The sequence below is a fragment of the Acomys russatus genome, chromosome 6 (assembly GCF_903995435.1).
Source record: "Acomys russatus chromosome 6, mAcoRus1.1, whole genome shotgun sequence".
In the NCBI taxonomy this organism is placed as follows: Eukaryota; Metazoa; Chordata; class Mammalia; order Rodentia; family Muridae; genus Acomys; species Acomys russatus.
Genome location: NC_067142.1, coordinates 19,365,067 through 19,387,145, shown reverse-complemented (window position 1 = coordinate 19,387,145; position 22,079 = coordinate 19,365,067). Strand labels below are relative to the sequence as shown.

Here is a 22,079-nt window from a genome sequence, read left to right as displayed (position 1 = left end):
TACCTTTTTAAAACATGTATTCCTGTGACTAGCGGGATGCCTCAGCTTCTGTGAGCATGTGCTGTTCTTGTAGAAGTCCTGAGTTCAGTTACCAGCAGCGGTGCTGAGGTGTACTGGAGTCCTGGAACTCCAGCTCCAGGGGATCTGACACCCCTCTTCTGGACTCTGGGCACTTGTACTCAGTATATACATACATGTAATTTAAAAACAATAAAAATAAATCCCCTTTAAAAAATTCATTCCTTTGTGATTTTTAAGGAAACTGTGAATTTTATAGTATGAAGGAAGGCATAGAGTTTCTATAGAATACCTCTGAGTATTTTTAATGTGTAGTAGGGAAAAATATAGTTGAAATTAGATATTGAAAGACTAGAATCAAAAAAAAGAAAGACTAGAATCAACTGGGTGTGGTAGCCCATGCCTTTAATCTGAACATTCAGGAGGCAGAGACAGACAGATTTCTTTGGGCTCAAGGCCAACTTGGTCTACATAGAACAGCCAGGGATTTGTAGAGAGACTTTGTCTCAAAAAAAAAAAAAAAAAAAAAAACCAAAAACAAAAATTAGAACAAAAGACTCTAATCTATAGAAAAATTGATTATTAAAGTAGAGAAAACTAAAGTTCCCAGAATTGTGTGTGATCCTTGTGTAAGATGTTGATTTTTGAGCCAAGAAAAACCATGTTTTTTACTTGCTTTTTACTAGCTTTTAGGTAACTTTTTAGTTGATGCGCTTTTATATCACCAAAGCTGTCTGGTGAGGAGACTTTGCTAAAAAGTAGTTCGGGAAGAAAGGTTGATGCTTTATAACTTGAAGAGTATTATTTATTGAAAACATCTAGAATATAAATATTAGCCTGTGCAAAGTTAATATTTAATATGAAAAAATGAGCTAGTGGGAGAAAACATAAAACCTATTTAAAATGTGTTGTTGGGCTGGAGAGATGGCTCAGAGGTTAAGAGTACTGGCTGCTCTCCCAAAGGTCCTGAGTTCAATTCCCAGAAACCACTATAACCATCTATAGTGAGATCTGGTACCCTCTTCTAGCATGTAGGAAGAACACTGTAGACATAATAAATAAATAAATCTTTAAAATGCATTGTGTTTGTACACAAGAAACAGGTTTCATGTTTTCATAGTGTATTTTATTTTCTCTCTTTAAATTAGGCTAGAGATGGCAATGACTATAGTTTGGGGCTAACTCCAACAGGGGTCCTTGTTTTTGAAGGAGAGACCAAAATCGGCTTGTTTTTCTGGTAAGCAGTGTTAATGTCAAAGGTGCTCTTGTCTTGTTTCTAATGAGTCAGATCATTTATATCATCAATGAATAAAGAGGTTTGGAAATAGAATCATGAGAAGTTCACAAGTGAGAAGTTACTGTTTCCTCCTCTAGTTGGTCTGTAATCTCTCCCTGGCGTAGACTTTGAGCACTCTCTGTCTACATCCCATTAGCGTCAGTGTGTCAGTGCACAGCTTAGTATTCTCATCTCTGTGTAGCTATGACATGTGTTTTACATGATGACCTTCTGTGTGCCTCCGTCTTCCTAGTGTTCTCCATAGGGTCTCCAAAGGGCCGGATGGCAGTGCTTCTGGTCCTGCTTTCAAGCGTGGCTCCTCCTGTCTCCCGATTCCTGTCTTGCTGGTGCACAGATTTTATGGCCCTAAAGCATAGAATTGGGAAACTGTTGACATTATGACATTTTTATCAGAACTAATGTAGAGTCTAGGCATATATTGCAGGCAAGAGCTAAAGATGGCCCATGTTACTTTTTTTTTTTTTTTTTTTTTTTTTTTTTTTTTTTTATGTTACTTTTTTTGTAACATGCCAAGACTGTTGGCTTCAGGCCTCAAATTCATGTCCAGGTGTTATTAGTGAAAATACAGTTGAAAGTCATAATCAGTGATACTTTCTTTTATGCCCTTTAATAAAACACTTTTTTGTTATAGTTAATTCTTGTGCTGTTTAATCCTGAAACATTTTTACACAGTTACAGACTTTATTGTGCCACAGTAGGGGTGTGCAAAATACATAAGATTTCATATTCTCTTCATACTTTTAATGTCTGACATATAGGCAGCATCAGTTTGTCAGCTGGTTGCTTTTGAAGTATGTGTCTGGTTTCCCTTTAGAGACTTTGACAGGCAGTGCTGACTGCCTTTACCTTCTTACCAGTGTTGAGAGTTAAGATGAGCAAACACGCTTGATACAGCAAAGGACTTTCCCCTAATCCGGCTGTTGATCTCATATTATTACAGGCCCAAGATAACCAGATTGGATTTTAAGAAGAACAAATTAACTCTAGTGGTTGTGGAAGATGATGATCAGGTAGGAATTGTACTGTATTACTTGGAACAAGGGGGATGGACCTCATTGCTGTGGAGAGCCATAGGCCAGAAGTAGCGTTACTTAGACTTGTAAATTCTTCTTTCAGGCCATGCCATCCTAAAAGTGTACTTTTCTGCTGTGAAAGATAATATAAATGTTTATCATTTATTGTTTCTTTGTTGATAATGTAACTGTAGTGGACAACGGTTACATTTAGGTGACTTTGTGCCTTATCTCCTAATAATAGAGTTAAAAGAATAAGCCAGCCCTCTGGCTCTTACAATACCTCCCCCTCCAGAAATGTTCCCTGAGTTTTAAACTATAGGGGTTGTATTATATTTATTGGGGTCCAGCACCCTATGGTCAATTGACCTCTGCATTTTGACCAGGTGTGTCTTTCTGTAATGACATCTGTGTGCCTCAGAAAGCAGCTTCTTTGATGAGGGGTGACCCCGCACTTTCTTGTGGATGTAGAGAAGTATTTATGGTAAGTTCTAAAGTACTGGGTTAGGAAAGGGGCCATAGTAGGTTCTTAGGTTCGCTGGCCTCACCAGCCACGAGTACTTGGCTGAATTTACAATGCCAAGTATAAATCCTCCCCAGTAAGCAGGCCCTAAGTGCAGTTAAGTGACTGTTGGTTCATGCCAGATGTAAGTGCTACTGTCACACCTGTAGGATTATGCTGCTGTGCTGCTCACTGTTGTATAGGCATTATAACCAGACTACCTACCTGCGTTTCTCCTTTGGCATCTTTTATGACTCCTTCTAACACTGTGAAAGCTAGTCCTCAAGGAGGCGGCTTCTAGGTCAGGTCCAGATTGATTCCTCCAAGCCCTGTGTCCAGAATATGCTGTGTCTTTAGCAATACACACTTACCTTCTTTGTCTGGAAGGCACTAAGGGTAAAGCAGCAAGTCTGTTTTGTTTTGGTTTCCCCTAACCAAAACTTGAAAGGAGGTTTTCCATGGCCGACACTGGGTTTTTCTAGTTAGTTTATAGTGTATGTGTAATAGTAAACATAAAATAATACACTTCCTGACAGCCTTTTCTGGCATCCTTCATGTTATTCGTCCCTCCTCCTTCCCTCTCCTTTCATAGCAACAGTGTCCGACCATTCCCTTCTCTTAATGCTCCCTTTTCCTCACGTTAGTTCAGGTTGTATACGCTCAGGTATAAACATCTGGTGCTAGAATCTCCGCAGAGGAGAGCATGCAGCCTTTGTCTCTGTGGGGCTGGCTTACCCTCTCAGTGTATACTATTTTCCTGTTCAGTTATTTACCCGCAAATTTCATTTTATCTTTTTTTTACAGCTGAATAGTATTCCACAGTATATATGACCACATTTTCATTATTCATTTATGTGTTGGGCATTTGGGTTGTTTGTATTTCCTAGCTGTTGTAAATACAGCAACAGTGAACATAGGTGAACAAATCTATGGAGTAGGATGTCAAGTCTTTGGGACATGGGCCAAAGAACGTTATAGCTGGATCATAGATAACAGATTTTCGGTCTTTGTTTGTTTGTTTTTGGGGTTTATTTTGTTTTGAGACAGGCTTTCTCTGTATAGCCCTAGCTGTCCTGGAACCCTAAACCAGGCTGGTCTCAAACTCAGAGAGATCCGCCTGCCTCTGCCTCCTGAGTGCCGGGATTAAAGGTGTGCGCCACCATGCCCAGCAACAGGTTTATTTTCAGCCGTGTTGTTGTTGTTGTTGTTGTTGTTGTTAGAAACTCTGACTGCCAGAATGTGTACATCATTTTGGGTTCCACCAACAGTGAACTGCATTTTCCTTTCCTTACTTGCTCACCGTTTGTTATGTTGGTTGTTGTTTTTTTGTCTTTGTTTTTTGTTTTTTACCTTTACCATTCTTTGCATTTCCCTGGTTGCTAAGGGTGTTGAACACTTTTTGAGATACTTCTCAAAATCTGTTAAGATTTTTAGGCTACTTTTTAATTGGGTTGCTTGTTTTCCTGACTGTTTTTCAGTTCTTTGTGTAGTCTGGGTACTAATCCTCTGTCATGAGTATAGCTGGGAAAGATACCTCCTGCTCTGTGAGCTTCATCTTCACACACTTGATTGTTTCCATGGCTACAGAGAAGCCTTTTAGTTTTCTGAGGTCTTACTTGTCAGCTGTTGACTTCAGCTACTCAGCAAATGGTGTCTGGTCCAGAAAATACTTTGCTACACTGTATCTTATAGGTCACTGTCTGTGCTTTCTTCTGGTATTCTTCAACTCCCCATCTTCTCGCCTCAGTCTTCTGAACCCTGGTATTACAGGCATATACCACCATACTCAGCTACAGCTAAAAGAGCTTTTTAAAATTACTTTATTTAATGTGTATGGGTATTTTGTCGGAATGTATGTCTATACACCACATGCATGCCTGGTGCCTGTGGAAACCAGAAGGGGGCTGGGAGTGGGGATGAGGTCAGGTCTCCTGGAACTGAAGCTACACTGTTACTGAGCTACCATATCGGTGCTGGGAAGTAAACCCAGGTCATGTGGAAGAGCTGCCAGCACTCTTAATGGCCCTTGAAAAGGCAGGTTCTGACTGGGAGAATAGTTTGTTGCTAACATTTGCCTTATTCGTATAAGTACAGATGTTGTCTTAGTGTTTTCATGTTGTGAAGAGACACCATAACCAAGGCAACTCTTATAAAGGAAAACATGTAATTGGAGCCGGTTTCAGAGGTTTAGTCCACTATCGTCAAGACAGGAAGTACACAGGCAGCCATGACCCATAGGTAGCAGAAGGAGACTGTATCATACTGGCCAGGCTTGAACTTATAAAACCCTAAAGCCCACCCCACAGTGGCACACTTTCTCCAGCAAGGCCACACCTAATAAGTACCACTCCCTATGGGCTGGAGAGATGGTTCAGTCATTAAAGGCTAGGCTCACAACCAAAAATCTCAGCACAGTGAATGGGACCCATTCCTGTTCAGATCACCACAGATGTCAACAGTCCTTTACAGAAAAGAAAATGTAATTGTGTATTTAGGAATATGGCCTTGGATCTGGATAAGTATCTCAGGCTGGCCTCAAACTTGCCATGATCTCTCTCCCTGTCTTTTGAGTGCTGAGATTCCAGGCATGGAACTCCACATCTGATCTTTGCATGTCTTAAGATTTACTAAAAAGAGCCACGTACAGTGGTGCATGCCTGTAATGCCAGCATTTGGGGAGGCAGAGGCAGGCATATCTTTGAGTTCAAAGCCAGCTTGGTCTACAGAGCAAGTACAGAACAGCCAAGGCTACCCAGAGAAACCCTGTCTCAAAAACAAAAAACAAAAAAACAAAACAAAACAAAAAAAAGATTTACTAAATCATATATTTTTCTTTTCGGGGTTTTGTTTTATTGTTGTTTGTGACAGGGTTTCCCTGTGTAGCTCTGGTTGTCTTAGAACTCACTCTGTAGACCAAGCTGGCCTCTAACTTAGAGTTCCACCTGCTTCTGCCTTCCAAGTTCTGGAACTCAAAGCTTGCACACCTGACTTAGCACATGTTTTTGTTTGGTTTGTTTTTTGTTTTGGCTTCTGGGCTTTTCATGTGTGTGTTATGTGTACTTGTCCATTTAAAAGTGTGTATGAAGGTGCACATGTGTATGTGTGTTGATGGGGGCCAGATACTGGGTGTTGATTCCTGACCACCCTAACCCTTTGACAGGGTCTCTACTGAGCCTAGAGCTCACATACTTGACAAGGTGGCCAGCCCCATACGCACCAATCCCCCCAAAAGCTTCAGAGAACAAACTGCTTTTTTAAGGCTTATTTTATTTTTAGTTATGTGTATCGGGTATGAGTGGAGGCCATTAGGTGTAGAGGTGTAGTTACAGCCTGTTGTGAGCTGTCTGATGTGGGTGCTGGCAACCAAACATGTGTACTGAAGGAGCTGTGCCTATATTTAACCATGGAGCCATCTCTCCGGCATCTTCATTTACTTTTCTGGCTAGCTGGCCTGGCATGTACTGTGTATGCCATGCTGGCCTTGACCTGGTAGCATGCCTTCTGGTGCTGGCATTATAGGCATGCAGCATATGCTTGGCTAACTCTTGGTGCTCGTATGGATGTGTTTGCATTGTCACACCAGAAGACATGGCTGTTTGACTTCATAAACACTGCTTTGTCTTTTTCAGGGCAAAGAGCAAGAGCATACCTTTGTCTTTAGGCTCGATCATCCTAAAGCCTGCAAACACTTGTGGAAATGTGCTGTGGAGCACCATGCCTTCTTCCGCCTCCGAGGGCCTGTCCAAAAGAGCTCTCACCGATCAGGGTTCATTCGGCTAGGATCACGGTTTAGATACAGGTTAGTTTCTCGTAAGGTTTTACATCATTCAGTCTTGCACACGGGCCAGAAAAATTAGTCCAACTCTGATTTTATTGAGGTAGAAACCAAGACAGAAATAAAGTATATTGCCAAAGATAACCATTGGCCAAAATTTTTAAAGAAGTAATGTTACTGTTAATAATTTCTTGACCACATGAGAAATCAGTTACATTATTTATATATATTAATCAAGTCACAATTTAAATGTGTACAACAAGACAGCGTATCTAACAGGTTGCTGTCATACAGAAAATGTATGAGGCATTAATACAAACGGTACTGTGGCTCTCTATAACCCTGATGAACAGTTGCTTTTACCGGCTCCTCTGTCATGAATTTGAATTGTCTCAGTTGCTGTTACACTTGAGTAGCTGGTCAGTTTGAGTCTTCAGCATACCATTGTCGGAATTAGGTAAGAGATGCATGACAGAGCTGTAACGCAGCAAGTCTGCCCCAGAGAGTTCTTTTTTTGTTTTGTTTTGTTTCGTTTTGTTTTGTTTTGTTTGGGTTTGGGTTTTAGTTTTTCGAGACAGGGTTTCTCTGTGTAGCCTTGGCTGTCCTGGAGTTGCTTTGTAGACCAGGCTGACCTCAAACTTAAAGCAGTCCACCTGCTTTTGCCTCCTGAGTGCTGGGATTAAAAGTGTGTGTGCCACCATACCCGGCTCCCAGAGAGTTCTTAAGATAATGTGTGTCATTCCCATGTCAAAACGCTAAGGCTTTTCTTAGCTGGAAACCAGAGAAGTGCAATAGTAGTTTTTGAAGTATCTGTAGAAACTTTTGTATAATAATCACAGAGAAAGTAACTGGATTTGGGGTTGAAGACATAGTTCCTTGGTGTAGAGTGCTTGCCTAGCATGTGTAAGGCCTGAAGTGTAATCCACAGAGCCACAAAGGAACGAGCAGGAAATCTTATTCTGGATTACACATTATGCATTGATTCATGTAGATAGGCAAGGAAATGGTGCTTTTCTGAAGGAGAAATCCTATATTATTAATGTTACATATTTTACCAAAGCCTGGAGAGCAAAAAAATAGTTGGATAAAGAGAAAAAAAACATGGTTCCCTGAGCATGCTTCTTTGCAGGGTAATCTGAATGTAAACATCTAACTCCTGTGTGTCTGGCTGCCTCACATGGTCTTACTTTCTTCACTTGCCTGATTTATTTTAGTGGAAAAACAGAGTATCAGACCACAAAAACTAATAAAGCAAGAAGATCGACCTCCTTTGAAAGAAGGCCCAGCAAGCGGTACTCCCGGCGGACCCTACAAGTGAGAGGTGAAGTGCAGCTCTGCTCCACAGGCTTGTCCTTGCTTGCCAGTCATCATGGTGGAAAGGAAGCTGAGTCTAGCCAAGTACATTTTAGTTAACTAAACCTATCCTTGCATGAGTGGGGTTTTTTGTTTGTTTGCTTTTTTTCTTCCTTTGTTTCCTTCTTTCTTTCTTTCTTTCTTTCTTTCTTTTCGAGACAGGGTTTCTTTGTGTAGCCTTTGCTGTCCTGGACTCACTTTGTAGACCAGGCTGGCCTCGAACTCACAATGATCTGCATTCCTCTGCCTCCCCAGTGCTGGGATTAAAGGCATTTGCCACCATGTCCATCTCTCTCTTTTTTTTAAAAATATATTTTATTAATTTATTCATATTACATCTAAATTGTTATCCCATCCCTTGTATCCTCCCTCCCATTTTCCCCTTACTCCCCTCCACTATGACTGTGCCATGTCCATCTCTTGTATGAGTTTTATAAACTACATTATAATGGCTCCTGTAATTAGCTGAGATTAAACCTAGTAATAATCTCCCTCCAGATGATGTTCTGGGTGGTGTTTTCAGTTTTGTATGTTTGCACTGGAGCAATATTTTCTCTCTTGTCTTTCAAATCTCATGATGAAATGCCTCTTCATCCTCTTGAATAGTTTTAGTAGCATGTAATGAATATATTTTTAATTTTTTATGTGTGTCCATGCATACATGTGCACGTGTGACGTTTTATGCGCCCTGTGAAGGCCAGTTCCCTGGCCTGGAGTTAGAGGCAGTTGTGAGTCGCTGCCTCTTTTGAGTGCTGAGACTTGAACCAGGTCCTCTGGAAGAGCACCAAGTACTCTTCACCGCTGAACCATCTCTGTAGCCCCAAAGATTATTTCAGTAAAAATTCTTCCATATTAGGCTGGTGAGACAAACCCTGGACTCATAAAGGGAAAGAAAGCAAACTTCAAAAGTTATACCTCCCGCCCCCTTCTCTGTCTGTCTGTCTGTCTGTCTCTCTCTCTCTCTCTGTCTATCTCTCTCTCTCTCTCTCTCTCTCTCTCTCTCTCTCTCTCTCTCTCTCTCTCTCTCTCTCTCTCACACACACACACACACACACACACACACACACACACACACACACTTACTTTTAAAATAAATCCTTAGCCAGGCATGGTGGTGCATGTCTTTAATCCCAGCACTCAGGAGGCAGAGGCAGGCAGATTGCTGTGAGTTCAAAGCCAGCCTGGTCTACAAAGGGAGTTCAGGACAGCCAAGGCTACACAGAGAAACCCTGCCTCAAAAAACCAAAAAATAAATATAAAATAAATCCTTAAAAATAGAGTAGGGGGCTGGAGAGATGTCTCAGCAGTTAAAAGAATAGAGGACCTGAATTTGGTTCAGCACCTACATCAAGCAGCTCACAAGTGCCTATGGCTCCAGCTCCAAGGGATCTGCTGCTCTCTTCTGAGCTCCAGGGCCACCCATGTGCATATACCCACACATACACTCAGGTCTAACATAAACAAAAAGACAATCATAGAAAAGAAAAGAGCAAATGTTGTTCGACAACACCGACTGCTGCCGTCACCTTACTGGTCTGACCTGCAGCACAGTGTGTGGTTGGGAAGTATGTTTTTACAGAGCAGCTGGTCCAGGTTTTACTTTGAATAGTGGAGCAATTTGTCATGCAGGGTCGACTAATACGATGTTATCTTTTCTCCTCTGTCAGCAAGCACAACAAAACCTGAAGATCTTGGGTAAGTAATGCCTTGCAATATAGGAACTGAGACGACTTATATAGTTGAAGTCATTAATTAAACAAACACTTGTTGAAGACCTTGCCAAATGCCACGTTTTTCACAGGCTTTGGGAGGATTGTCGGGAACATATAAACACCAGGTAGAATTGACATTCAGAACAATTAATCTGCTGCCAGGAGTAGAGTGGAAGAGCAGCCATGTCACTCATATTGAGAATGTCCGAGAAGAAGGGCAGGTTTGGAGATGAGCACTTTCATTGTAGGCTAAGCTGCACTTAGTCATACATACTTTGCCCCTCTGTGTTGCTGGATTTGCCTTGCTAGTATTTGTTGATCTGTATGTATGTCTGTACTCATCAGAGTGTTGGTATGACAGCGATTCCTAACCTCACAGAATAACTTGGCAAATAATCCCTCCTCTTCAAAGAATGTTTTTATTTTATTTTTTATTCTGTAATATGTTTTATTTAACTTTATTCTATGCACTTGGTCAGAAGGTATCAGAATGCCTGGAACTGGAGTTATAGACAGTTGTGAGCTGCCATATGGGTGCTGGGAATTGAACCCGGGTTCTTTGGAAGAGCAGACAGTGCTCTAACCACTGGGCCATCTCTCCAGCCCCCCTCTTCTGTTTTTTAAGAAGAGTTTGTAAGGACTTGATATGAATTCTTCCTTAACACTGTGATAGTATTTATTAAAGCCATCCAATCTGGCTTGTCTCTAGTTAGCTTTTAAAATTCTTAATTCAGTCAGCTGCTGTACGCATATTTAGATTGTCCTCATCATCATCAGGTTGGGAGTGTGGAAAATTAGCCTTTTTTTTTAAGCTATCTTAATTCCTGGGAGTGTCGATCATATTTTTCCAGGTTGTTTCTGTAAGACAGTAGTTCTGTGCCTGAGTCTTTTGTCTTCAACTGTTTTCTCCCTTTTCTCTTAGTCCAGCTGATGATTCATTACTTTGTTAACCCTTTCATTAATTTTTGTTCAGTATTTGTTCCTTCTTGTTACTTGAGGTTTAGTTTGCTGTGGCTACTTCCTCCTCTTCTTCCTGGGTTCTTGTCTGTTTGTTCCGGGGGCCTCCTGCAAGCTAGCTAGGCGAGTGCTCTACCACTGCTGCCTCTTGAGAAGGCTGCATTGTTCTGTTGTTTGCTGAGTGTCTTAGAGACAGTCTCACTTTGCAGCCCTGGCTGGCCTGGAACTTAAAACTTACACACCAGGCTCAGCCTATGTTGTTTGAAACAAAGTTTTAAGGCAGCCCACACTAGCCTTAAGTCTGTGGTCTTTCTGTCTTAGCTAAATGCTGGGCATTGGAGGAGTGCGCTGCTACACCCAGCTTACTTGTTTTTATGTGACCTTAAAGTGGGAGTTAGGTCATTTGAGATTTTTGTTGATGCTTTATGTTTTTCAGAAAGGGTCTCATAAGGCCCAGACTGATCTCAAACTTGCTGTGTACTGTAGACAAAATTTAAACTTGACTCTGGTGCATCAGCCTTCCTACTGCTGGGATTCCGCCCTGAACTAACCACACCTGACAAGAGGTCTTTTTTTTTTTTTTTTTTTTTTAAATGACGCTCCAGCTATTAAAGTCCACTGAGCACTATTTAACTGCATGATATATATCGTGGTGTGTTTTGTTTGTATTTTTTGGTTCATCCTACATTATTTTCTAATCCATGATTTCTCTTCAGAATCATTTGTTATTTAGGAATATATTGCTTAATTTCCCCATATATGTTAATATTTTAAATTTCCTACTTACCTTCATGACTAAACAATATGTTGTATATTATTTCTGTCCCCTTAGATGTGTTGACTGGATTCTAGTAGCTCCATTAATTCAGTTGTATATATTACAAAGTGTTTCAAAAATAACAATGTATTGGTGTCTCCCAGATGATTATTGAACAGTCACCTTCAAAGCTGGGTATGGTGGCAACAAGTCAAACCCAGCACTTAGGAAGCAGAGGCAGATGGGTCTGGATCTCTGAGTCTGGTGACAGCCTGGTCCATATAGCAAGACCTTGTCTCAGAAAGGATATGATAATGATAATAATAACAACAATGACAAAAATCAGTAATAAACACATACAGGCTTTCAGAAGTTAAATGGTGAGAGAGCTTAGTTTCTCCTGAAGTAATTTCATACAGTTCTCTGGAAAAGCTGAGTATTCATGCCCTTCACTCTTGCCCTTACCACTCTCTGTGCATGAATGGTTTTGTTCCAGTGGACCATGGAAAACAGAGCCTTTTTGTACTCTGCTGTTTCATAAGATGTACAAGTTTGAGTAACAGGCAGGTCTGTAAATTGCTGGTGCTGGGGTTTTTGTTTTTGTTTTTTAATGTTTTCTCTTGTGAGTTTGGACTAAAAGTGCATTAAGAAAACAGTGTTTTAAAGGATGGTTGGTGGTTTTAATTACTAACCCAGATTTCTCCTGTTTGAGCTTCCTTTTCACTGGGTAAGGCTGTAGACATATGCCTTTGTAGCTGGGTTAGAGGCAGCCTTGAGCCAGGAAAGGGGAGCGAGATCAAGTAGGGACTGTAGATGGCAGAGGGTCTGTTGCTGCATGTGGTACTGTACAGAGGCCGTTCTCTCAGATGCTCTGAATATACACTTCTGATCAGAAACCAAGTTTACTATCAGAGTGTCTTGAGTTAACCTCAGTTGTCCCTTGGTTAATAGTGCTTTGCTTTCGTCTTTGTGAAACTAAGCATCAAACCCAGGGCCACCTGCGTGCTTGACAAGCCTTCTTCTACCAGGGAGCTACATCCCAAGCCCTACTTTTTAACTATTAAGAAATTATGACAAAAGTAGTGTTAGCTGGGTGGTGGTGGCACACTGTTAATCGTAGCCCTCAGAAGGCAGAGGCATGTGGATCGCTGTGAGTTCCAGGCCAGCCTGGTCTACATTGTGAGTACAGGACAGCAAAGGCCACACAGAAAAACCCTGTCTCAAAAAACAAAAGAAGAAGAAAAAGAAGAAGAAGAGGAGGAGGAGGAAGAGGAAGAAGAAGAAGAAGAAGAAAAGAAAAGGAATGTTTCAAAGTAACAGATCTCCTGGAAGTCATCCATGCCCTTAAGAGTCAGGAGTGAGACAGTAATTGAAATCAGTGGTTAAGAATGCTACCTGCTCTTCCAGAGGACCCAAGTTAGACTCCTTGCTCTCACATTGGGCAGCTCACAACTACCTGTAACTCCAGTTCTAAGGAATCCAAGCCTTCTTCTGGCCTCTTTAGACACCCTTACACAGCACATGCATACACACACACACACACACACAAATGGATTGAAACTCTTTTAAAAATGGGGGACAATGAGATGCGTCACTGGATAAAGACAGAGCGTGCCCAGAGCCTGATGTTGTCAGTTGGATCCTCAGGACCTATGTGGTGGAGAGAACCTCTTGCCAGTTGTCTTGACCTCCAAACATGCACACACAAAGTAAACGTTTTTTAAAAAAGCAAACACTTTTAAAATTCATGGTGTGATGTTTGCAATGAAGCTTAAGTCCCATTGACACATTGCTTGTACTAACTACAATAATTCTCTGTAAGTTATATAGAACTGACTGCTTTGAATACAAGTTGTAAGTAAAAATAGAATTATTAATTTAAAAATTAACCTATAACAAATCAGAGATCTAGAAAAAGCCAGAGAGAAAACCAGTTAGGGCAGTGGCTTTCAGCCTCTGGTGGGTTGTGGCCCCTTTGGGGTCAGACAACTCCTTCACAGGGGTCCCCTATCAGATGTTTACATTACAGCTCGTGAAGTAGCAACCATGTAATTTTATAGTTGGATCAGCACAACATGAGGAACTGTATTAAAGCGTCACAACATTAGGAAGGTTAAGAGCCACTGGCTTAGGTTATATAGACTTTTTAACTCTTATAGACATTTGGGAGAAAGAAGTTTGAAGTTTCCCAATACAAATGCTACTGGGATGGGGGTGCTCAGTACCCTGTTTGGCTCAAGGCTCCTGATAGCATGTGGCCAGAGATAACTGGTAATGTAATGTAAAATGGGTGTATATGGAAAATACAAATAGCCATAGAAAAGCAAGTGTGTGATTTGATAGTAGATGTGACATTGTAGCTTGAGGAACCACCCAAACAATTCCACTGCTACAAAGTGTTAGGATTGTTCGTGCTGCTTTGAATAGCCTATGTATAATCATAGGAAGTAGAGCCCCTAGGCATGGTGCCACCTTTAATCTCACCTTCAGTGTCAGCACTCCAGAGGCAGTGGCCGGCACATCTGAGTTGAGGCCAGCCTAGTCTACATAGCAAGTTCCACGTTAGCCAGTACTATGTAATGAGACCCTGCCTCAAAAAATAAAAATAAAAAAACTGGAATTTTATATGGTTTATTTTATTAGTAGTAAAGGAAAAATTATAATTATATAACATTAAAAGTAAAATTTAATATAAACTTACAGGTAGATTTTATATGTATGTGTATATATATGTCAGTCTTATCAAAAGGCTACACAATCATGCTGTTGGGTTTTATTTTCTCAGTGACACAGTCTTCAGATCAATACAAATTAATACCTTAGAGAGAGCTAAGATACATATTTATACAGGTGGTGAACTCGCAAACAAGATGTTACTAACATTAGTTCCATGAAAACACTTTTAATATATTTTATTAATTTATTCATATTACATCTCAGTTGTTATCCCATCCCTTCTACCCTCCCATTCCTCCCTCCCTCCCATCCATGGAAACATTTTTTAAGCTATGCTTTAAAATACCACTTTAATAGGGAGTTAGATGTGTATTGTTAAATTTTGAACTTATTTGACATTCATTTTGAGGGTTTTGTAATCAGTTTTTTCCAATTTGAGTCTATATTCATGTTTGTTCAGCTTTTTAAAAAGTTGTATTTTAACTACATTTCTCCCTTCCCTCCAATCCTTTATGTATAGTTTTTGATAGACTTATTTCTCTTTACAGAGTTCATAATGCTTCAGCCCAGAACAATGACTCCCAACAGGTAAGACAGCAAGCTAAAAAAAGTGCTAGTTAGGTATAGTCACTGTCTGAATTAATTGGATTTTGTAGTTCATGATCTTTTATAATTTTTTTACATTTTCTTATCTCCATCACTTCTGTTTTACTAAGATACTGTAAGAAGAACAAATGATTCATAAAACATTTTCTGTCCCTATAAATCAGGGACAACAGTAAGTTGTGAGTGTTCACTTATCTAAACTTCAAACATTTGATTACATTTATGTACTGTATAGATAGCACTCAATTTTAGTACTGTGTTTCTTGATGTTGGTATTTCTGTTTGTTAGCATTTGACTTTACTTATAATTCTGCCCAAAGGCTTGGGGAGTGAGGTCTCCTGTGCCCGTGGCTCCTTCCTCAGGCTCTGGTCCCGTGCTGGTGGAGATAGAGAATCTTCCACAGAACTCTGCAGCAGACCAACACGACAGGAAATGGTTTGTTGACTTCCTAAACCAAAATACTGCTTACATAATTGTATTCTAAAAATTAAGCTCTAATTTTAAGGTACCTTAAATATGATTGGAAACAAAGTATTCATATTTGTGAACTGAAAGGAGCAGTCAGGGATGGTGAGCACAAAGTGTGTGCATGAAAAAGGGAGGACAGCTGTCTAAAGCAGACATGAGAGAGCTGCCCGCCTTCCCTTGATAGTCTGGGAGTGGCTGACTATAGTCTTTAAAAGACTCCAGTTTGAGGAGCTGGAGGAAAAAAACCAGTGAGAGTGAAAATATTTATAAAACAGTAAACACACAAATATGGATACTTTGTGGCTGGTTGGCTTTAATCAGTTGGTGCTTCTTTAGAAAGCTTGTGGCTTGGGGAGAGGTTCCTTGGAATGTTTTGGGCTGAGTGGTTCTATCAGATAAATCATCTGTTCAAGCTTTGTATCTGTTTATTGAATGCACTGGGATGATGATTCATGGGATTTTTCTCTTTTTCTCTGGCTCTTAGTTGAAATCTAAATCTGAAATCTAATGAATTTTCTGTGGTGGTCTCAAAGTTTGGGTTGGCTTTCTGTGCAGCCAGTTCTTCCTTCATGGTGGTGGGTCAGCAGTGGCTGGTGGTCAGCTCTGGTCTGTGCTGTGTATTCTTTCCACGGTGTTGTTGGCTTAACTAACTACAGGATGCTTTGCCTGCGACGATTGGGTATTTCACTTCCAGGTAACTAGCAGTTAAGATCAAAGGGGAGTTCCTTCCTTCTGTTCTTTTTAAAATTTCTTTGCCTTTTTGTCCTTTTGGGAATATGGTATGGGCACTTTAGATGTGTGTTCATGTGCACATACCAAAAGAATAGCAAATGAGGCCTGTAGGTGGGAAGTTTTAGTCTTTATTTAAGACATTTTAAAAAGTTTCAGTTTCTTGCTGAAGATAACAGCTCCAGCCAGCACTTATGCTCCATCTTCATGATGTGCACCTGACACCCATTGTCACACAAAAATAGTGACAAGACTTGAGCTGTACAAGAACTGTCTTAATGTATGCATGACTTGTTTAATTCCAAGTGAGACTCTGATTAGTTAACATCCTGTGTCAAGCCACTGTCTTTATTTAATTTCATTTCATTGAGTACATAGCTAAACCTGTTTAATTTGATTTGCTAGGCACTACCAGTGTCTTTGATGTAGCCTTTAGAGAGAATATTGAATTTGAGTTTCAAGAAAAATGAAGTATCTTGGAGCTGTGTGTCCTCCCTATATACGATTGCGCGGAGACCTTGTTTGCTGAAATGGAGTAGAGATGACCCTAAAAACCTGATGCTCCTCAGAGTACGTCAGCATGGAACTGAACCGACAGCTGACATGCCTTAGAGCTAGTGATTCTCTGCCCTTTAATGTGCATTCGGCCACTCATTCTCTGTTTCTGCATGCTTAGATTTCAGAGAAAATAAAGCAGTCCTCCTGTAGAAAGTATTAATAAGATTTGGGAACTGATTACTGGATTGAGCAGCACAGAGCATGGAACATCTTATTTCTGCCAGATAATTTGGAGCCAAATTGATTTAAACTTATTTCCTGTTCAGATAGCCAGCTTTTTTCCCCTTGGCATCTTAAATGAAGCCATTAAGTAGGTGAATGATGTGATATGTCAGTAACTTATAGCTTGTGCTTCACATCACTTGGAATCCATAAGTTGCTTATTAACAGCAAGAAGCCAGGTGACAGTGGTGTGTGCTGGAGAGGCTGACGCCAGAGAATCTCCTGGTTCTGGAACTTGGGTCCAGCCTGAGCAACAGTGGAAGACCTTCTCTCAAAGCAGAATAAAGCATACCTGGAATCCAGTGCTTGAGAAGAGGGTGCACGGGGATTCCAAACCAGTCTGGCCCACAGAACTAGACCCAACCCTATCAAAAGACAAAAAGAAAGAGAACCTATACACCAGAGCATATAAGCCTAATTTAATTTCTAAACTTTTAGAGACTCTAAATCAAGGGTCATGATTTTTGCTTGTTAGGTCACTAGATAAATAAGTAGAATTTCATTGGAAACGAAACAACAATAGTGCTTAAGGCAGACAATCCATGTTTATTTTGAAAAGTTCTTTTTAGTTTTCCTGAGGAAAAAGATTAAAAAATTAAGTTCATATTTTATTGAATTTGATAATACTATTCTTTTAGAAAAAAAAATAGATTTTTAGATGTCTTTTACATTTGGAATGATCTTTTTCCTTTTCTGATTATGTGACATATGTGCTGCCCTTGTTGTCACATCACAAAAGTTTGGTTTTTGAGCCACAGCAGGTGTTTTCTTTCTACTGGACGATTCTTGTCACTCCACCAAGAACTGCATGTGTGCATGTCTGTGCATGTCTGCTCTCTAGTTCTCCTGTGGTGCTTGTGACACTTCTAGCACTGTCTCTGCCTGCTGTATTTCAGTTTGTGCTCTATGAACTTTGATTGCAAAGGGCATAATGATTATTCTTTTCTGTTTGTTTTGCTTTTTTGTTTTGGTTTGGTTTTTGAGGCAGGGTTTCTCTGTGTAGCCTTGGCTATCCTAGACTCACTATGTAGACCAGGCTGGCCTCAAACTCACAGAGATCCACCCACCTCTGCCTGCCCGAGTGCTGGGATTAAAAGTGTGCACTACCACTGCCCAGCACGATGATTATTCTTAATTTAGTCTATGGCCATACCACCCTGAAAGCTCTTGATCTCTTCTGATTATTGTTTAATTTGTAGCATTGGTATAAACTTGCTTGATGTCTAAGGGCAGGTCTTTTTTAATGCTCCTGAATTTTATTTTCTAGGTTACACTTTTATTAAATTGTACAATGTTGGAGATCATTTTTTAAATTCTTTTTCCACATATGTTTTTGTCCTTCAGTAGAATTCTTTCTAATATTTGAATAAAGCTCTACTTAGATCTTTTGTTTCTTTTCCACTAGAATTCCAAACGATGATTCTACCTTCCAGTTCCCCAGACACATCAGAACAGATAACAGTGTTTTACCCTCTGTGACTTTCCTTCATTAATTAATTCACTTAACTCATTCTGGCTCCAGAACATGTGGCATGTAACTTTATGGCTTTCCTACTGCATGGTAACTGCGAGCCATGGTGGTGCATGCTGTCACATTGCCTTTCTCCTTTACACACTGTCCTCTCTGTTCCTGTGACTAACTGTGCTCCCCACTCCTCAACCATCTAGGCTCTCTGCTACCAGTGACCGCTGCCAACGTGCTGGACACCAGTGGGACAGCAGGGCCTTGCCCCCACCCCAGGCTGCACATAGAAACTACACTGACTTTGTCCATGAGCACAATGTGAAGAGTGCAGGAGCCCATCATGATGCTCGTGTTTCTGGCCGTGCAGCCATGACCGAGATATGAGTTGTTACACCTTTTAGGCCATGGACCTCTGCCATCCAGGCTGATAATGTATTTTGTGGCATTTCTTAGAGGACTGATCCCATTAGGGGTATTGGAGAGAATTTACTTCACACTGAGTCCCCGGTCACCCAGTGCGGTGACTACCGTCTACTGTGGAAGGAAGAGGATCTGAAGAAGCTGTAAGCTGTCACTGACGGTGGCAGACGTTGCTGGGTGGAAAGGCTGTGCATACCACTATGGCCTTGGGAAGGGTCTTCATAATTTTAGCATTTAACACATCACTCAGAACATCTCTCAGGAGGTTCATGTTTATGACAATCTGTCAGTTGTCATTCACTTGCTCTCTAAGTAGACTGAGTTTTTAAAGAGTAAGACGAGAAACTCACACCCAAAAGGAACCGCGCTCAGTCCCTGGGTAGCGGCCTTGTGTGGTGCTATGGGATGCTGTTCTTCATATACTGCTCTCTAAAGTGACCAGTCTGTGCCTTGATTTCAGCTGAGTGCCTGCGTTTAATAAAAATTACACACTTTATTTTCTTTTAATAAACATACTTTGGTTACCACAGGTCTAGAAATTGCAATAACAGTACGATTCATGTAGAGAGCTAAGTCTGAATGGTTTCTTTGGATGGCTAACTGACAGCTAGCTGAATGGTTGTATTACTAGCAGGTGGTTATACCAAATGCAAGGTGGAAAGCTTCCTTCGCTCATTACTTTCTCATTGAAAACCCTTTTCAAATCACCCAGGTTTGTGACCACACCCTCATCTTCACATATACAACCTTTAAAATAAAATTATGAAGTCAACGTGTTAACATTTTGAGATGGAGTGCCTATATTTTACACTTTTGGTCCCTTTTGAACTTTGCAATGTAGTTAATTCGAGCTCCTTGGTTTAATTCATTGGCTGCAGATTAGCTGGGGCAGTACCTGATGGCTGAAACACTTTGAGGAGCAGCAGTATTCCCTCTCTTATACCTATTTTAAATTTTAGAAGAATCTCTGAACTTAAGCTATGTAAGGAGAGATGTGATGGTTTATATTTAGACCTGTTGATGCCTTGAAATAATGAAGTTTTGTTATAAACTATGTGTCATTTAACCCATCCTGCTTACCTCAGATGTTGGCTTCTACACGTTCTTTCTGCTGGACACTGAATAAGACTTCAGAGGGCTTTGACAGTAGGCTGCTGTTGCAGATATAATAGGGCTTGTCAATAGACGAGAGCCGGCTAACCACCACATTTAGAGCATGAAATCCGCAGGCGAGTCTAGATCTGATGATTTTTATTATTATTATTATTATTATTATTATTATTATTATTATTATTATTATTATTATTATTGCTGCTGCTGCTATTATTATTATTATTATTATTATTATTATTATTATTATTATTATTATTTTGGGATCATTGCCTAAATTTTCTATTGATGGATATGGGATGGATATTCAAATCACTAACAAATCTTGAATAAGAGCAGATGCATATCTTAAATAGCCTGTCGCTGAAACCAGTAACCATCCAGTGTGCTCTAAAGCAGCACTAAGGTTTGACCCTCTGAGGTATTGGGGTTTGGGTTTTTTATAGCTCAGATTGTGATTACTGAGTATTCTCTATGGTGCTCCCCCACCCATTTATTTTCAAGACTTGTTTATGTGAATGGATTTTTACCTATATGTATGTCTCTGCATCTGTGTACCCCACTAGTGTTGCCTGTAGAGACCAGAAGAGGATATTGGGTCCCCTGAAACCAGAGTTGTGGATGGTTGTTGGCTGACATGTGGGTGCGGGAAATTCAACCTGGGTCCTCTGTAAGAGCAACCAGTGTTCATAATGCTGAACCATCACTCCAGTCTTCTTTTTCTTCTTCTTCTTCTTCTTCTCCTCCTCCTCCTTCTCCTTAAAATAATTTATATCATAACGTTTTAAGCACAGAAGCCCTGCTTTGTGCCATAAAAAGATTTGGTGGGTATGAATATGATTAAAGGCACTAGCATTCTGTGATACCTCACCGTGAGGAGAAGGCTTCCCTGTCCCTGTAGAAAGTCTTGAGCCCTGGATTTACCACATTAGCTTAGTTTTGAAGTCTGCCACTGGTAGAATGAACCCCTCCTGTATATCTTAGCGAATGGTAATTTTATAAGTATGGAAGGCTTATAACCAAACAGTGGTCTTCAGTTTCTATTGGAAGTGGTCATTTTTATTCTTAGAATTTGAGGTAACTAAAAGTGTTCAGTTTGAATGGTTCAGCATCACATCATGAGTTTTTCTAAAGGGAAAAACTGGCTTGAAAGTTAGAGACAGTGAAGGACAGAGGGCAGTAGAATCATGTCTCATAAATTTCCTGTGTGCTTTAGGATCTCGTTACATTGTTTAACCATCGGGCCATACATGACTCAGGTTCCAGGCCATAAAAACTTCATCATTGTGTGTGTGTCCATGAGCACGTAAATATTTGAACATCTAAACTGAAATGGAAAATGTTTCTGGTTCCAAGTATTTTAGATAAGGGATATGTAGTCTGTATTGTAAATATTTGCTCTTGGGGCTGGTAGTCTCAAGACAGCAGTACATGATCTGGACCAGTGAGGGGTTTACAAGTAGTTCAGCCTAAATAAATTGTCACTGATATATTTCTGCTCTCATCTCCCTATGTCCAATGATCAAAGTCCTAGGCTTGAAGGTGGAGAGAGATGGCTCAGTAGGTAAAAGCAATTGTCACTAAGTCTGATGACCTGAGTTTGATCCTCAGAGTACACGTTAGAGAGAAGCAACTACCCCAAGTTGCCCTTTGACATCTATGTGTGCATTCATACAAATGAAAGCCACTTTTTTTTTTTATTTTTGAAACCAGAGTATTTCTCTTATGACTGGCTGAAATCCTCAAGATGAACTGGGTGTTGCAGCAGCTGCCTTCTTGGGCTTGGGTGTTGTTCCTTCACGGAGTCTGAATCTGCGGTAGACAATCTTGAGGCACCTCGTCCGCCCAGTCCCAGGCTGTGTGTCATCTCTTAGCCTTGGCGCGCCAGTTATGCTTTCTCTTGTGCTTGGTGGGGCAGCCACATTGCCTCAGGTTGACTTCTGAAGGTAGTAGGCTTTAGAGCCACAGCAGCGGCTCAGCCTGTGTGTCCCGTTGCAACACTTTCCAGAAGATGATGTTCCTTTTGTTTTCAGTTTTGCTTCTGCTGCCCCTGAGGCCAAAAAGACTAGAAGAGCAACAAAAAGAGCAAAAAAATTACAGACTATGAAGTTAACCCGCACCTAGAAGGTTCACTCAAACTCAGGAGTTTGAAGCCAACCTGAGCATCATACTGAGACCCCTGTCTTGGTGGAAAATAAGTAATCTAGACTGGAGAAATATTTCTTCCATGAACAACATACTATGGCACTGTCCTTTGGATCAAAGGGACTCATCAGCACAGAACTGATTCTGTCACGTACAGGGTTCTTGCTGGTTTTGTTGAATCTAATTGTAACATTTTAGTTAGATTGGTTGTGTTGTGTTTTATAGACAGAGAAAAGCTAGAGCTCTGGTGACCATTCTTTTTATGGTTCAGAACATTTCTGATGCCCAGGCACTG

General features: G+C 40.6%; 1 protein-coding gene across 3 annotated transcripts in view; it reads left to right on the top strand.

Moving 5' to 3' along the window:
* Positions 1-22,079, top strand: part of Epb41l5 (erythrocyte membrane protein band 4.1 like 5) — a 98,019-nt gene that overhangs the window by 25,826 nt on the left and 50,114 nt on the right. For 2 of the 3 annotated variants that reach the window (XM_051147260.1, XM_051147261.1), the window contains exons 10-17: positions 1,167-1,255; positions 2,256-2,325; positions 6,460-6,629; positions 7,820-7,926; positions 9,626-9,653; positions 14,609-14,648; positions 14,987-15,102; positions 18,313-18,911. In XM_051147260.1, the coding sequence (XP_051003217.1) occupies positions 1,167-1,255; positions 2,256-2,325; positions 6,460-6,629; positions 7,820-7,926; positions 9,626-9,653; positions 14,609-14,648; positions 14,987-15,102; positions 18,313-18,493 (801 nt within the window). In that variant the 3' untranslated portion in view covers positions 18,494-18,911. Of the gene's footprint in view, positions 1-1,166; positions 1,256-2,255; positions 2,326-6,459; positions 6,630-7,819; positions 7,927-9,625; positions 9,654-14,608; positions 14,649-14,986; positions 15,103-18,312; positions 18,912-22,079 lie in introns of those variants that run through there. The other variant, XM_051147262.1, reaches the window with a different exon arrangement.